At 36.4% G+C, this 17,803-nt stretch overlaps 1 protein-coding gene across 1 annotated transcript; it reads right to left on the bottom strand.

Moving 5' to 3' along the window:
• Positions 1 to 1,960: 1,960 nt before the first annotated feature.
• On the bottom strand, positions 1,961 to 17,480 carry sdad1 (SDA1 domain containing 1). Its single transcript, XM_079836005.1, has 22 exons — positions 17,269 to 17,480; positions 16,800 to 16,904; positions 16,619 to 16,717; positions 13,226 to 13,336; positions 13,041 to 13,112; positions 12,630 to 12,730; positions 12,475 to 12,532; positions 12,234 to 12,308; positions 11,402 to 11,503; positions 11,241 to 11,310; positions 10,976 to 11,079; positions 10,832 to 10,889; positions 7,559 to 7,617; positions 6,981 to 7,057; positions 6,778 to 6,875; positions 6,625 to 6,701; positions 4,251 to 4,377; positions 4,049 to 4,140; positions 3,768 to 3,955; positions 3,579 to 3,663; positions 2,246 to 2,407; positions 1,961 to 2,123 (listed from the first exon to the last, which is right to left on the bottom strand). Exons 1-22 carry the CDS (start codon positions 17,356 to 17,358, stop codon positions 2,079 to 2,081), a joined length of 2,055 nt encoding a protein of 684 aa, XP_079692131.1. The 5' UTR covers positions 17,359 to 17,480; the 3' UTR covers positions 1,961 to 2,078.
• Between the last annotated feature and the right edge of the window lie 323 nt (positions 17,481 to 17,803).

Here is a 17,803-nt window from a genome sequence, read left to right as displayed (position 1 = left end):
ACGCGCACAGGGCTCGCAAAATGCCTTTATCGAACAAACACAATGATTCATCTCATATCCACCTACAATTGATTGGAATGTTATTTTTTTATTACTTGGCCGGCCCAATCGGTGAATAACCGCGACCCGTACACACATACACGTGCAAGGAATGTTATTTCACTATTTAAGATATCCCTTGAGGTTTGCGAGCCCTGGCCCATAACGCTACAAGTCTGAGTCTGATCACGAATGAACCAATAACCCTCAAATAAAGGATTCTCCAGCCTTTGACAGCGTGCTAAGGTATGTTAAGTTATACACGTACACATAATCAATACAATCTGTAACAATGCAATACTATCACATATAAAAAAAAACATGTTTGCTGGACCTGGTGTCAAAAGCTTTTCTTTGACTAACAAGGACGTTTTCAGCTCCAAAACTTACAGGATATTCTTATATCACGATGAACTTTTATATATCAAACGCTCAAGGGAAAGTTGATTTCTCAATTCATCACCTCTTTAAAGGTGGGGTAGGTAAGAATGATCTAAAACACTTTTGTCCAAATTTGTTTAAACTTTCTTTATATGTCAATACATAATTAAAATTTAAGTACTCTGAAAAAGAGTATAAAAATCGAGTGACTTTTTAATCTGCAATAAACACCGCTCATTATTTTCGTTCGGGCCGAAACAAGTGATTGGCTTGGGCGCCTGTCACTCTCTCTCGCTACCATGGCTACCGCCGCTTTTGCTCCAGGATCTGCCCACATGCGCGCGCCCCAGTGTTGCCAAGTCGGGCTACTTCTACACTGTTGCCGCGGGCTGTTTTTCATGTCCGCGGGTTGAAGCGACCCCAATTATGTGATATTTTGCCCCGGGATTTGCGAATTTTAGCAGGCAGCCCTACCAAAAAGACACATATTTTACCCCCCAAACGGAGAAACACGATTGGGCAGATTTTGTTGTGAAAACCTGGCAACCCTGGCGTTTGATTTGAGTTCAAGAGGCTGTATTTCTGCTGGACAGGTAATCTTTCATTTTGATTATACATTTTTTTGGTTTATGTTTTCATGAAGCATGTCTCACTAGCACACGTAGCTGCCTAATATAGCTAACATAACATTACTTAGCATAAAGTTACAATGTTATACACTTAGCAAACCATTAGTAGAGATGATAAATACTCAATATGCCTAGCTCAAGTTGATCGCTGTCGTGTTGAATTTCGCAAAATGTAACTTTAGATAACAAAATGCATGTGTAAAAGCTAGTACACCGCATCCAGGAACTTTTTTTTAGAACTAAGTTAGCTTTAGTTACTACCCTCTGTCTAAACTCTTTTACCGGGAACTTTACCTGCACGTTTATTTCGGCCCTTGGTTTGTTTTTATATACTCTACCAACGTTTATGTTGATGTTTTTATCTTGTATCTGTGTGTGTCGTAGACACTGTGTTGTGTGTGTATTTTAAACTTTACCAGTATCGTTATTCTAGCTATAGTGAGTACTAAAATACATCTTATTTGTTTATATTCCTTATGATAAAGTTAGATTTTTTTATTACATGTGATTGTGACATGATGTCACTACATGCACTTCTCCGCTCGCCTCAGGTAAATAATGCGTCTTTCAGCTGAGCTGATCGCGGTCGGCGTGGCGCGTTCATGTGTTTTGGGGGCGTGGCTTTGGAAAGAGCCCTGAGGGAGAAGGTGGAGTGAATGGAAATAATGAGCTGTCTTTAAAACAGTCGTGAGAGGTCTATAGACACTCAATTTTATACTTTCCTTTTCTGAGTACTTACATTTTAATTATGTATTGATATATAAAGAAAGTTTAAACAAATTTGGACACAATGTCTGAATGTCATCGAATTAGATAACAACATGAAACCAAATGCTGTTAATTTTTTGTTTAATTTAACTAAACTATTATGGATGTAATTTGTCCAAAGGTTGAATACAAAAAGAAATTAAACTGTTTAAACAATTTATTATTAGGCAACATGAAAATCCACACAGCCAAGAAGTCTGAATATATATATCGTCTTCCTGCACAGATCCATTGTCAGCTCTAGTCCGTTACAGGTGGGGATTACTTGTGTTTTCTCTTCTTTAAGAGTGAATCTCTGAGGGCGATCTGAGGGGAAAATGAGTGGGGAAGATCACTATTAATGGAAAACATCACAAACACAATGCACAAACTGAACTTGAATGATTGAATGCAGGTTTATTGCATTTAAAGATGAGCGGCAGGCTCACCTGTTTATCTCTGAAGGAGCGTTTGCCTTTGGTCCTCACATCCTGACTGTGTTTCATCATTATGAAGTTCTTCTTTCGTTTCTTCTCCTTGTTACTGGTGCTGGCGAATGGGTTTAACTTACTCCTCTTTTTAACAAACTCCTTCCTATCAGTCCGCCCAGCCTGAGAGTGAAAAATGTAACAACCTTGTTTTTCTTTGTTACAGGTAGTTGATAAAATGCCAATGAAATGTCTTTTCTTCAACATCAGGATTTTAAGTTTAAAACAAATTCCTGATAATGAGAGTTTGGCCTTAGTCATACAACAAGTCATATATATATAGTCATTTCATATTTTTGAAGAACTTATGGTCACAAAGGTTGCATTTACTTGATCAAAAACTACAGTAAAAACAGTAATATTGTGAAATATTACAATTTTAAATAACGGTTTCTATTTTTAAAGCTGCAAGTTTTTCCTCGGTGTCACCATCTCTGTTTGAAACTCTGCCACTTTTGGGAACAAAACATTACAATAAATCACGCTACCAACGGTGATTAAATATAACGATCGCTCGTATAACATCAAACCGTGCAAATTATTATTGTTATACTTTGTTCTCAAATTGTTAATGTTAACAGCATTAGCATTGCGTGACTGTGTGTATTAGCGTTATCTGTATATTTCAGTTTCCATACAGTCTAATCTTTGACTTCGGGTGAATCTCCGGTTGTCACTGATTGTCGTTTGGTCCTGTCTGGCCTCTTTCTTTATGTATACAGACGTGACGTAATGGACACAAAGACATGTTTGAATTTCCCCATACCACTCTAACACATTATTACAAGCTTACCGTTGTGAATCAGGCTAAGGTAAGGAGATTTTGAATTGTTTTCAATACTGGCTTCTTTTGTACTTGCTCAATTTTTAACCAAAAAATTAAATATATTAGTTAAATGTATAAATGTAATTTATTCCTGTGATGCAAAGATGAATTTTCAGCATCATTATGACAGTGTCACATGACCCTTCAGAAATCATTCTAATACGCTGATTTGCTGCTCAAGAAACATTTATCACAGTTGAAAACAGTTCCACCGCTTAATACTTTATATTCTATTTATATTCATCCTGAATCCAGAAAAAGTATATCACAGTTTATAGAAAGTCCAAAAGAACATTTATTTGAACTAGAAGAAATATAATAGATCTTTGCTGAATTAAAGTATTACTTTCGAACATTAGTGTGTCTGTAATCAAAGTTAAAATATATATATTTTTTTTAATTCAGCAAGGATCCAATTTATTTATTTGTATTATACTTTATTTATTTAGATATGTTTTCCATACTCACCAAGGCTGTTGCCAGTCGTGTTTCTTTGTCAGATTTGGGTTTCTTATGAAGACGCTCAATGTCTCTCAGGCTAAGTAACTCTCCTCTGAAAAAAACAAAAATCAGTTTATACACAAACACACAAAAAAACGGACAAAAGTTAGTAAAATCGTTTTAGTAAAGAAACTTCATGCCTAAAACACATCCTACCTCTGCTCTTCCTCATCACTCTCTACGTTCTTTCTCTTCTGACCCTTTCCGGGTGCAGAGCTGACCTCTTTGGCCATCTGAGCGATGCGGATCTTTTTGAAATCGTCCTGCGTGAGGAGACGGCTCGTGCTGACCACAGTGGCTTTGGCTTTGCGCTCGTCTTCTGGGATACTCTGTAATTTCTCAGCCTGACATATACAAACACAACACGGGTTCAATGCATAATTTCCCATCATTAGAATCAAGTGTAGAATCAGATAAGACCGTGTTATAATCCTCACCACTTCTGCCTGATCTTCATCAGAGGAGTGATGCACGTTCACCCACTCTCCATCTGCATCATCCTCACTCATGCTGGCACTTTCCCAGCCGTCTGTGAGGTAAAACATTACATTGGAATAAAATCACACCACTTTTTACACACACACACACACATTACTCAAAAGAAATAATAAGCTAATGCTAATACAGCTTTTCACATGCCTTCGTCTTCCTCTTCGTTTACGTTCTCCTCTGCTTCCAGCACCTCGGCACCAGGGATGTAATCTTTGGCCTCCAATTCTCCGTAGTTCTGGATTTTGGCCTCCTTCGAGGATTCTGTGGGCTTTCCCTGGTAACAATAATACATGCAAAAACATTAATGTACATTACCATTCAAAAGTCTGTGGTTGGTAAGATTTTGTAGGGTTTTCAAAGAAGTCTCTTATGCTCAACAAATCTGCAATTACTTGATCAAACATACAGTAAAAACAATAATATTTTGAAATATTACAATATAAAATAACTTTACTCCACAGGAATAAATCACATTTTAAAAATGGAAACAATGATGCTGAAAATTCAGCTCTGCATCAGTCTTCAGCGTCACATGATCCTTCAGAATTCATTCGAATATGCTGATTTGATGCTCAAGCAACATTTCTTATTATCAATTTAGAAAACAGTTGTGCTGCTTTATATTTTTGTGGAAACAGTCATACTTATTTTCAGGATTCTTTAATAAACAAAGTTCAAAATAACAGTATTCATTTTGTGACATTATGAATGTCTTTACTGTCACTTTTGATCAATTTAATGTAGGGCCTTATAATTTCCGCGATCACAGACTCTAAACGCGTATAAACGCGGAATCTAGTGTTAACGCAGAATTTCACATATTTGGAATGAAATGCTGTTTTGTGTGGGAGAAGAACGTATGTCTGGTGAAAATGCAGACCGGGGGGAGGAAATCTGGGCGACACAACCACTCCCGTCATTTCAGCTCCCCATTCAAAATAATGAAAGTATGGCGAAGCGGCTCACCACGGCTCTGCTTTCGTCTGCGAAAAAGTTAAGAAACTCAACGCTAAGCCCTCAGTACTGAGCCGAGCAGCTCCCTCGCGGGGAGTACTTGCTGTATTTTGCCTTGTTTTTAATGCACTTTAATGTACTGTATGGAAAATAATGTCTTAAATGAACTTGAGAGAAAATGAGATGCGCGGGACAGCGCGTCTGATCCGCATCATGTTCGGCAGAGGTAGATCTTAAAGTGACAGTAGCACTGATAATATCTGTCATTAATGTTCATCACAGAACAACGGGAACAAAGAAAATTGTAGCTTTAATGATTATTAATCTATATTTCACTTATTATTTATGCAGTTAAGAAAGGTGTTGATAACTTTATTCAATTTCTGTTTAGACTATGTCTGACAGGGAAGGCCACAGGTAAATATAACATTTATTATAATGGGTTTATGTAAAGATTGTTACAAGTTCAATTAAATTAAAAGTTATTTTTTAAAGCCTAATAAATGTTGAAATTGGTAGCTTTCAGCTATACTGTAATGTAAGGTCATTAATGTTTCATAGAGACATTAATATCAGTGATACTGGCCTTCAAAAAGATGCCATTACAACACATATTTAAAATATGCTGTCTTTAAATTGTTTCTTCATTAATTTGGAGAGTACCTGAAATTATTGCAATATCAAAATATTAAAAACAATGTTTTTTAATTGCAATTAATCATGATTCATTTGGGGGGGGGGGGGGGGGGGGTTTATCAATTCACAGTACTAATATTGTGTTGTGACTTGAAGTACTTAGAGTGCAGTGTTATGTTGCATCATGCAGTATTTGTCCGGAAAAGGACAGAGTAATTGTGATGTTTGTTACCTCAATTCCTATTTTATGTTCTATTATATTAACATTAGAAGCACACATACTTTTTAAAACTAAAATAACAGTTAAGGGTAAAAAACAACAACTGAATTCCCAAAAATTAAAACGAAAAAAAAAGGGAATTAGCAAAAATTAAAACGGAAAAAAATGAATTTGGGAAAAAATAAAATGGAATTTGGGAAAAAATAAAACGGATTTTATAGGGCCCTAGTATGCATACTTGTGGAATAAAAAGTATTAATTTATTTCTTAAAAAAAAAAAAAAAAATACATACATTTATTATATGAGCATAAAAACATGTATTAATTTGACTTATTAATTATGAATGGTAATATAAATCTAGAACAAGATTTCCCAAACTGGGGACGATAGAAAAGCTAATAATTAAAAAATTAAACAAATAAATAATTAAGATTAACAATGAAAACATAACACGCAAAAAAACATGACATTTGATTTGTTTACCTGCATGTCATGTGACAATTAACAGACATTTGAGAAGCGTTAAGATGCAAACGAATATTAGCCTAAAATCTAAGGGGGCAATTTAAGTAAATATTTAAGTCAAAACGGTTTGACTGGAAAAAAAAAACGTTTGGGAATCCTTTATCTAGAATGTGCAATTCGGAGACTATTTAGTCTCTTTTGAAGTTAATTACAAAATGTTATATTTAATATTTGAAGCTTCTCACCCTGTCTCTTCTGTGTAGCATATGTGGATTGAGATCTCTGAAAAGCTGGATAAGACCTCTGGCAGACATCACGACATCTGGAAGATAAACAGATCATTTTCAAATAAAAGTCCATTCAATTCAGGCTACGGCAAATGATGATAAACCACACACTTTTATCTTTGTGGGATTTGTACTGTGTGAGATCTTGAAGCAGGTCTTCTGACATCGAGAGAGGACAGCGGGCAACCAGTTCTTTTATGGCGTTGATTCTGAGATATGAGGATGAACATATCGAGACATTCATGAGAAAATGTGGGATAAAATAACAGTATTTTGCATTCATTGTATCTAATTGAGATTTACACAGCACCTACCCAACTGTCATGACCTCCCCTGAATTTCTGTCCGTAACAAAGTTATTGGCGATGGTCATGATGACCGGCTCAACGATCTGTAGACATATCAGTAATTAATTAGTTGGTACACTAAAAGTTCAGGGTTGCTAAGATTTGTTAATGTTTTTGAAAGAAGTCTCGTGCTCCCAAAGGCTGCTTTATTTGATCAAAAATACAGTTAAAATAGTTACATCGTGAAATACCATTACAATATAAAACAAGTGTTTTGATTTTGAATCCATTTTAAAATGTAATTTATTCCTGTGATGGCAAAGCTGAATTTTCAGCATCCTTCAAAAATCATTCTAATATGAGGATTTGCAGCTCAAGAAACAACAATGTGGAAAACAGTTGTGCTGCTTTCCATATTTTTGTGGAAACTGCAGTGCATATTTTGGAACATCTTTACTGTCACTTTTGATCAATTTAATGCATCCTTTCTAAATGAAAGTATACATTTCTTTAAATAAAAACAAAGTCTGACCCCAAACTTTTTAAGGTCAAGCTCGTTTAATGATATATAATTATTATAAAAAGGCATCATGATCAGTTCTAACCTCAGGAGGGACCAGCTGATGGGAGGCCTGGGCGGCACACAACAGAATTTTAGTCACCTCTGGGGAAAAACAACAACAAATTAAAATGAGGAGGCCATAAACATGGCACCTGAAGACATGAGTATTAGATGAGAGACATCAAGGGTGTGTTCACACAGGTTTGATTAGATTCAAATTAACTCGGGTGTGATTGCTCTGATGAATAAGTGTGTGGAGCGAAACCCTTGAAAAGGTGGTCTCTGGTGCGGTTCGACTGACATATGAACGCACCACAGACAAAAGACATCTAAACGAACCACAAACTCCCTAAAAAGGACAATGCTGAAGCATATCTTTTTTTTTTTGGTCATAGGAGCTACATTGCAGTCAGAGTATGTGAGCGGAGTGGGATCGGCCTGATTTTGAAGGGAGTGAGGAGCGGATCATGGTTTTCACTACCGCTCCATCACGAATACAATTCATGCCAACGGCCCATAATTTAACTGCATTTTTAGCCAGAACTCACACGTTAAACACATTTAACTAGCTTTATACAGAATGGATCACTCAAATCAGAAAGAATGTAAAGGTTATGATGGACATGAGCGGGATGTTTTAGTTAAAAAAAATGGTACCTTCTCCATCCTGAATATGATGGCGTAAAAGCACATTTTAAACAGGTAGCACTTATTCACATACGCAATTGTTCTCTAATGCATTCAAACAAATGTAATCTTACAGTGCTTATCTGCTTACAGTTATCTGTATCTGATTTTGAAAGAGCAGAAATCTGTAATGACCCATAGATAAAATAACTCATGAAAACGTACTATTTTCATCATTCCAAACAAAATTTGCACTGCAAAAAGCAGCAATGATATTTAACTTTTGATGCTGATAATGCCTAATAAGCTTGGCATGTCATACATTTTTTTTGCGCACTAGTGTTCCAATAAACCACGTTGAAACTCTCTCCTATTGTTTTGTTGTTGTTTTTTTCCCCTTTAATGTATGTTATAAACCAACTTTTGTGATATTTCAGAGCTTACTTAAATACTTAAGCCACAAATTTTCTTCGGGCGAAGACGGAGCGGTGTTTCTGATATCAGGGAGTGGGGTGTAGGAAATGGTGAACCTGGAGCGATTATCGAATGCTGATGCTGCGTTCACACTGAACGCGAATAGAGCGTCTGCCGCAAATGATTTCCATGTTAAGTCAATGGAAAGGCGCGTTGACGCGCATCTGGAGGTCCTGCGGCGCAATAGATGTGTTTCACACGGCGCGATGGACACGATTCCACCTCATTCGCGCAAATTGAGCGTCTTGCGAGAGTGGTGCTTTTGTGCATTCACGCGTTTGAAGCGAATTCGCGTCTGACGCCCAAGTAAAAAAAAAACAGTTGAAAAACAGTTACAGTTATTAAAAAAGTTGAAGAATCGGAACTTTGGCGTCAATTCGCGCCGCGTTAACCAATCAGGAGCCTGCTTGCTGCTGTCACGTGGTAAAGTGACATGATGAGAAACCCAGCATAACTTAAAAATACATTAAAATTAAAAATTAAGACTTTTTCAGGTGGGAATGTAGTTTTTTTAAAGCTCAAATCTGTGGTTTATTTATAAAGAGAGTGTCTATTTAAAAAAATGAATCTTGTGTTTTTGGAGTGGGTTGTGAGATCCAGGCGATCACCAGACGCTCAGCGCTCATTAACCCCGGCGAGAGCAGCCTTTCCTCGGCCAGTCCTTCTGACGTCTGCCGCTGGCTCTGATGCCTCTGTAGTGTTTTTTAAACATGAGATCGTCTTGTGTGGATCTAACGGGCTATCTTTGGTGTCATGAATCTATAATTTGTTGTCTGCCAAATAGTTTTGACTGAGGGCAAAGAGAAGTTTCATAACTATTTTTTAAGGATATTTAAATATACATGCAGTGAAGATAATGTAGGCGTTTCCTGGACCACATTTGTGTGGCTATTAATGTTTAATATATATTTTTAATGAAAATGAAAAGAGGCATAGTGGTGTTTTATGACATTTCTCCTGGAGCGCGCGTCTATTTCGCTTCAAACGCTCAATTTATACGTGCGTTCAATTCACTGTGGACGTGTTAATGGATTCAAAATGTTCAAGCGTCCAACTAGACGCGATTTTGACGCTCTATTCGCGTTTGGTGTGTACGCAGCATTAGAGCAGGGGTGTCCAAAGTTGGTCCTGGAGGGCCACTGTCCTGCAGAGTTTAGCTCCAACTTGCAACACACCTGCCTGGAAGTTTCTAGTATGCCTAGTAAGACCTTGATTAGCTGGTTCAAGTGTGTTTAATTGGGGTTGGAGCTAAACTCCGTAGGACAGTGGCCCTCCAGGAGCAGGATTGGACACCTCTGGCTTAGAGCGTGGAGGGGAAATTACTGCCGGTCCACTCCACTCACATCCTCTGTTTGCAGTTCGGTACAGGCGTCAGAACCGCTCTCTTCCCAAAACAGATCTTCATTTGTGTGCAGTGGAGGGATTCCTGCTGCTATTTTGACTCCTTTACACATTTTATAAATTGTTCACAAGTTCTCATTTCGTCAAAATACCATCATATGTAGGCTACGCACATACAACAAGCGCATTTAGCACAGAACACAGCATTGTTTTGGATGATCGTTAAGTGCCACGAAATACTTTTTTTTCTCTTTTCTTTAGGATCGGTCTTAAAGGAACACGCCACTTTTTTGATTTTCCAACTCCCCTAGAGTTAAACAGTTTTCTCTAATCCATTCAGCCAATCTCTGGATCTGGCGGTAGCACTTTAAGCATTGCTTAGCAAACATCATTGAATCTGATTTGACCGTTAGCATCTCGCTCCAAAAAATGACCAAAGAGTTTCGATATTTTTCCTATTTAAAACTTGACTCTTCTGTAGTTACATCGTGTACTAAGGCCGACAAAAAATTTAAAGTTTTCGATTTTCTAGGCCGAATGGCTAGGAACTATACTCTTATTCCTGCGTAATAATCAAGGAACTTTGCTGCCGTACCATGGGTGCAGCGGTGCAATGATATTACGCAGCACCTGAAAATAGTCCTGTGCAAGCAGATTATCACGTTGGTTATGTTGACGGAAGTTAGTCTTTTTTCAGGCGCTGTCTGTAATATCATATAACTCTAGGGGAGTTGGAAATTGAGCCTGTGGCGTGTTCCTTTAAAAATGACAGTGTGATTGCTAAGTGAACCAGGACTAAAATTTTTTATTTTCTTTTTTGGTCCGGACCTAAAGAACTGAACTCCAAGTGTGAATTACAGACAGCAGTGTTTACCTCTCTGGTGAGGCTGAAGGAACCGCTGGACAAACGGATAGAAATTAAAAAGGAAAAGCTGTAAAGATGGAAACAAAACAGGTTAGATAAGAAAACTGAGAAAATAATTAACCATAAATGTGCAAATGCTCACTTATACATTACCTCATGAATTCCCACGAGTCTAGAGATGAGCTCCATCATCATGATCTTCACCTCAAACCGCTCGTTTGAGCTCTCCAGCTGCTTCAGGAGCTTCTCCGCGAAATCTGAACACCACAGATATTAATTACTAATCTAGAACTTATATAGAAAGTGATTCCAATATGGATCAGTTCTTGTGGGTGTGAACCTGCAACCTTTCAGTTACCGGATCTTTAACCACTACATGCATGTTGAATTCTATGTCAGTGTGAAAGGGAGGTCTGACCTTGCGGATCGTGGATCAAGTGGATGGCGGAGAAGTTAAAAACCTCTACTTTTTTCTTCTTTTTATGTTTCTGAGAAAACAGAATGAAAATGACAAATTTAGCAGTGAAATTACCTAAACAAAACATTGAGTTTCTGATTATAAAACCCTTTTTCCCCAACCTTGAGGACTTTCATGGCTTTCTCCATCTTCCTCTTATTTTTAGACGTTTTCTTTCCGGTGGAATATCGGATCATTAGATCTCTGGCCGATGGTCCATCATCCTGCGGAGAAAAAATACATTTAATAATTATTTTAATATTTAAAGTACAATATTTTAAAGTACCATGTTTAAATATTTATAAAGTACCATGTTTAAATATTTAAAGTATTAAAGTATCGTCCTATGCTCACCAAACCTGCAATTATTTGACAAATTTATACAGTAAAAACAGTAATATTTTGAAATATTACAATTTAAAATAACCATTATCTATTTCAATATATATATATTTATATATATTTTTATTATATTTATTCCTGTGATGATTCATTGTGTTTGTTTCATAAAGACATCTTGCGAGTCCTAGCTGTGGGACGAATCATTCCGGTTGTCATTTTCGCACACGCTTTCAAAACAATGCCTCACGTGTACTCATGGGGGAGCCGAAGCTCATTAAATATGCAAAGCTTATCCAATCATAGCAGTGGGCGTTTACTTCCAAGTCTTCAGTGCGGCACGCCCATAAAAACCAAGCGTTCCTTGAGAGAGGCTCAAAACCATGGCAGAAAATAGCCTTTTACTTATTCATTATGATGTTTTTGAATATAAAAACCACGAAAACTTAATAAGTTGACCTCAGGCAACAGTATAAAAAAAAATGTAAAAGCCAGTTTATGACACCATTAATTTCTTTATAATAAAAAAAAAGAAAAACATTTACGGACCCCAAAATTGTGCATGGTAGTGTACATAAAATAAGTAACCCAAAGAAAAATCTGCATTTATCATACCTCGGATTCTGAATCACTGTCTCTCTTTTCATCTTCATCTTTTCCCAGGAAGAACTTCAATCCAGCTACAAGGATCTGAGAGGAGACAAGAAATGTTATGAGATCATTAGCTTTTGAAAAGCAGCCTTGTGCATAAAGATATAAAAAGTAATAAAAGTGTCCTTAACTAAGATGTCACTAAATATTTTAATACTGGAAATTCATGCAGATTTCATTAGAGAGAAAGGGCAAAAAATCCAACCTTTGTGACTTTGGAGAAACAGGCTGTGGTGATGACGTTCACGGTTTTAGCGTCATTCCTGATTGGTTGATGTGGGGGATGAAAAACAACGATGACTGCATATCATATTAAATGGCATCACAATATTACAAAGATGTTTCTGTTCAAGGACTCACCAGATGTTTCTTCTGTAAAGCTCAACCATCACATCTAGAGAGATCTTGGCAGCAATGGGGTTTGAATCCCTCAGCATGGTGTACATGAAGTTCTGTAAGGTCTGAGCGCAGAAGTAAAAGTATTTATTTCAAAACGAAAGGAGGGGGGAATCTCATGCAACCAATCCAGAACATGTTGGTGTCATATCCACCAACAGCAAACCATAACTATCCAATCAATTCCCAATGGAGAAAAAAAAAGTCCCGCCTTTCAGCCGTTTCAATCGGATATATGAATATGTGTTACAATATGGAAGAAAAGACTATAGCAACTTCTGACTTCTTTAATATCAAATAGTTTTGCATATTATGCAGTTCTTCAATTGTCACTTGATGGAAAATTAATATGATGCCCGAATACAAGCGACTTACCGTGTTCAGTTTGTTGTTTTTGTGCTTGGCATTGATATTTTTGATATCTGTCACAATATGGGTGTATAAAGTCTGAGGAGAAAGAGGACTTTTTTTTTAGCAGCAAGCATTTGCAATAATTCAATGCAATATTCAAGCACTTGCAATCATTCTTAAAACAGAATTGCGCTGCAAAATTCACAGACCTTTCGCAAAAGTTTGTCATGACAGCGCAGCAGCTCAAAGAACAGCCCCAGAAGACTGGTGGGACTGACCAGATCTTTGTTCCTCAAAAGGATGAGGGCTTTGCAAAATGTCTGAAAGAAATTGCAAAATGTTATTTATTTATTTATTTAGAAAACATCTTCAAAAGTTAAAGGTACACCATGTAACATTTTTTGTTGGTATGTAAGGTTGTATCGTTTTTGTATTACCCCGATTCACTATGGTAAGCCTATTATAAGTAGGGTTGGGAACCGTTCACATTTTAACCAGTACTGGTAACTGAAATTCGGTACCGGTACCCAACGGTACCTTTTTTTGGTCCTTTAGGGATGTTTACATCAATAACTGTAAAGAACCTGTAAGTTTAAATTTATAGAAGTGTTATTTGACATTATGGCAGAGCTGCCCTGGTCGCTGTCAGCCATTGTCTGTGATGTTTGTATATTGTGATATTTACAAGTAAATAGTAGGCTACTAGGTACTTAAAGGTGCTATAAGCGATGTCACACATTTTTTAGGCCAAAACATTTTGTGTCACATACAGCAAACATCTCACTATCCACTGGAGGGTCTAGCTAGCCAACACTTCGAACGTCAACAAGAAGTTACTCCACCCAGGATCGCTTAGAGCACCTTTAATTTAATAAAAAACAACTAATATATATATATATATATTAGTGCTGGGCATCGATAAAAAAAAAAAACTAATTAATCACACTTTTCTGTAATTAATCGCGATTAATCGCAAGTTTTTAATATTTTACGTTTTTTATATTTTGATATTGTAATAATTTCAGTTACTCTCCAAATTAATGTATAAACAATTTAAAGACAGTATATTTTAAATATGTGTTGTATTGTCATATTTTTATGAATGAAGGCCAGTATCACTGATACTAAAGTGTCTATAAAACATTAATGATGTTACATTACAGTATAACTGAAAGCTCCCAATTTCAACATTTATTAGGCTTTAAAAAAAAAAAACTTTTAATTTAAGTGAACTTAAAACAATCTTTACATAAACCCAAAATAATAAATGTTATATTTACCCATGGCCTTCCCTGTTATACATATACAGAAATGTAATAGTTATCTTTCTTAACTGCATAAATAATAAATTAAATATAGATGAATCATCATTAAAGCTAAAATTTTCTCTGTTCCCGTTGTTCTGTGATGAACATAAATCACGGACATCATCAGTGCTCCTGTCACTTTAAGAACAGCCGCGGATCTCACGCGCTGTCCCGCGCATCTCGAGATGATCATTTCCTCACAACTCTTTAAGTTCATGTAAGACGTTATTTAACTAATTTAAGACTCCTAATATGAGAATACTCAAAATCCTCTGTGTTATTGTTTGTTCAGGTCAAAAGAGAACTCGATGTGAGCAGGAAACTGACGCGAGTCTATCTATGCGTCGAGTGTGTGTGTGTGTGTGTGTGTGTGTGTGTGTGTGTGTCCCTTGATTAGCTGACATGAGACGCATCCACACAGACAGGACACTGACACACACACACACACACAGACACACACACACACACACACACACAGGACATTGGCATACAGTGCGTTCGCTTGTGTCTTGTCACGTTTGGAAGCATTTTACATGAATAGGAGCGTGATGATCATGTAACGCTAAGCAAAAATGGATATAAAAACGGACGCTGCGTTATTTGCGTTAAATATTTTAATTGCGTTAAGCTGAAAAAATTAATCGCCCGCGTTAACGCGTTAATTTGCCCAGCCCTAATATATATATATATATATATATATATATATATATATATATATATATATATATATATATATATATATATATATATATAAATATAAATATATATATAAATATAAATATATATATATAAATATATATAAATATAAATATATATATATATATATATATATATATATTTTTTTTTTTTTTTTCATTTCTATTAAAAGATTTCCCACAAATTAATTGAATTAAACTTTTTTTTGTCAAACAAAGTGATGCACAACTGAGCTTAATACGGTTCAAATTAAAACATGAAGAACATTATTAATTTATTACTTAAAGTTTTGATAATGTATTATTATTATATCAGTTATAGTATTATTATTACATTGAGATGTTATTTAAATTCTACTGTACAACAGTAAAGTATTTGTCAAGTTAAACCGAACTTTTATTTTGACGGGTTGCCATGAAGATCTTTGAGTTTCTGTGGGTTTATGATATGATGGTAGTTTTTCTCAAATGAAACGGTAAAATGCTCATAAAAGTGACTCTCAGTGGCTCTGGAGTAGGGCTGACCGATATGGCTGAAAACTATCACGATATAAGTGTTTCACATCAGTCGATATCGATAATTATTGGTAAGGATCAGGAGAAAAATATTTTACATTTAAACATTTTTATTTTAAACTTAACCTTCCTCTGATTATAATCCCCTCAGTTATAAAGGCACAAATGGCAACACAACCATGGAAACACTAGTAATTAAAATATAAACACAAGTCTAAAATCACAATGAACACTTAATTATCTTTAATTATTTATTGTGAACCGGTGCTCGGTAGTACCGACGTAGTTCGGTCGGTGCCCTTAAAAGTACAGAGTTCGGTACTCAACCCTAATTATAAGTGTTTATATTTTAGACCGGACAGAATGGTTTTCATGGGAAATACTAGCATACATACATCACTCGGCCGCGCGACTTGTCTAGGGCTGTCACTAATGATTATTTTAGTAATCGCAATCGATTATTCTGACGATTAATCAAGTAATCGGATATTTTTGTTGTAATAAAAACAGACCTAAGCAAACAATAGCCATTAAAATACATAAGAAATTCTTCAATAAAGGCGTTATTTTTGTTCGTTTTTTCCGCACAAAAAGTATTCTCGTCACTTCATAACATTAAGGTTGAACCACTGTAGTCACATGGACTATTTTAACTATGTCTTTACTACCTTTCTGGGCCTTACGGGTTTTGGAACGACATGAGGGTGAGTAATTAATGATAGAATTTTAATTTTGGGGTGAACTAACCCTTTAAAAGGCGAGTAAGATATTTTATTGAGCAGATGAACTGCCATATTTAGCTCTCTCACAGAGTTCATAGTAAAGCATTATCTATTGTGAAGGGTCATATTCACCCGCACAGTCACACAAGAGCCGAAGCACAACCAAAAATGTTCTTCCGCAAAATGAATGCAGTTTTGTTTTTTACCCGCTACAGGGTAAAAAGTAACAGTGTACATTTAAAAACAGCCCCTACTCTGAAAGAAAGACGGCAAGAGACTATTTTAAGTTAGCTTATAAACACTAAGCGACATTCTAACAGTACTTTAACAACAACATCTAAACAACAAAATGTCATTCGTACCATTCTGAGATCTGACTCCAGCACCGTGTGATGGTTTAAGAGAAGTTCAGTCAGCTGCTGTGGGAAGTCTGACAGCTCCTCTAAGTAACAGTGTCCAACCTGGAGACAAAACCACAATCGGTCAATAACAGTCTAATCCAGAAGAGGTCTAAAACAGAAGAAATCGAGAGCACCTCCATACCTGAGCCAGGAACATGACCAGGTCAGCCAGGTCTTTGTTGGATTTGTCAGGCTGATGCTTAAAGATCTCCACATTTGACTGGTAATGACGAAACTGCTGCAAAAACTGGAACGACAACAAATTAAGCTAATTTAGAACATTTATTCCGTAAAACGAAATAATAATAGCAGTCGGAAATCAATAGCTGCTATCTGAACTACAGATCCTCATAGCAATTTGTTCCCAATAATAATATTATAGAATAGCAACTTGTTACTACTTGAATAGTGACTAGAAGTAATGAATAAATAATTGAAAGAGATACTATTGGTTTAACGTTACTTACGATTAATAAAGTTGTAATTACATAAAAATAGATGCTAGTTATGTTTAATAAATACATTAACAGCTTGTAATAGTGCAACGTCATGTAATTATTTTGGTTTACTTGCGTTCAGGCCAGTTGACAAATCCAAAGCAAGTGTCTTACCTCCTCCGTGTAGGACTTCGGATCCCTCTTGATCAGATTTTGCAACTGTGGGAGATTCGTCGGTAGTTTGTTATTGTGACGGCCCGACATGTTTGATTGTTTTCGTATAATAAGCGTCAGAAAAGAACGTTTATTTTGACTGATTCGATTATTTCATCAACAGCGTGGCTCATGTGGCGGTCGCCATGTTGCCAGCGAACTACGGAAAGCCTGAAAGGACAGTCAGGTTCTCAAATGCGTCACTACTGGTTTCAAGTTATCTTTCAGTAGGTTGCGGCCCCCAGTGGACATTGGAGATACTGCAGGAGACATGTTATCCTCCTGGGACCCAGGAATAGACTTTTTGTCCACTGCTGTAGTGGTCGTGGACATTATATTTCAGTGAATTTCTCTGACACCATACGTGTCACAGTCTGGATGTCCTGTAAGATGCACATTCAGGGCCAAATGTTTAGAGGTTTCACCATGACAACTTCTCCTTGGTCTTTAAAAATGACTGGCATTAATTTAGTGATCAAATGTAGCACTCCTATCT

The sequence above is a fragment of the Gobio gobio genome, assembly GCF_949357685.1.
Source record: "Gobio gobio genome assembly, chromosome: 14".
Taxonomy (NCBI): domain Eukaryota; kingdom Metazoa; phylum Chordata; class Actinopteri; order Cypriniformes; family Gobionidae; genus Gobio; species Gobio gobio.
This window is presented reverse-complemented; position numbering and strand designations above follow the sequence as displayed.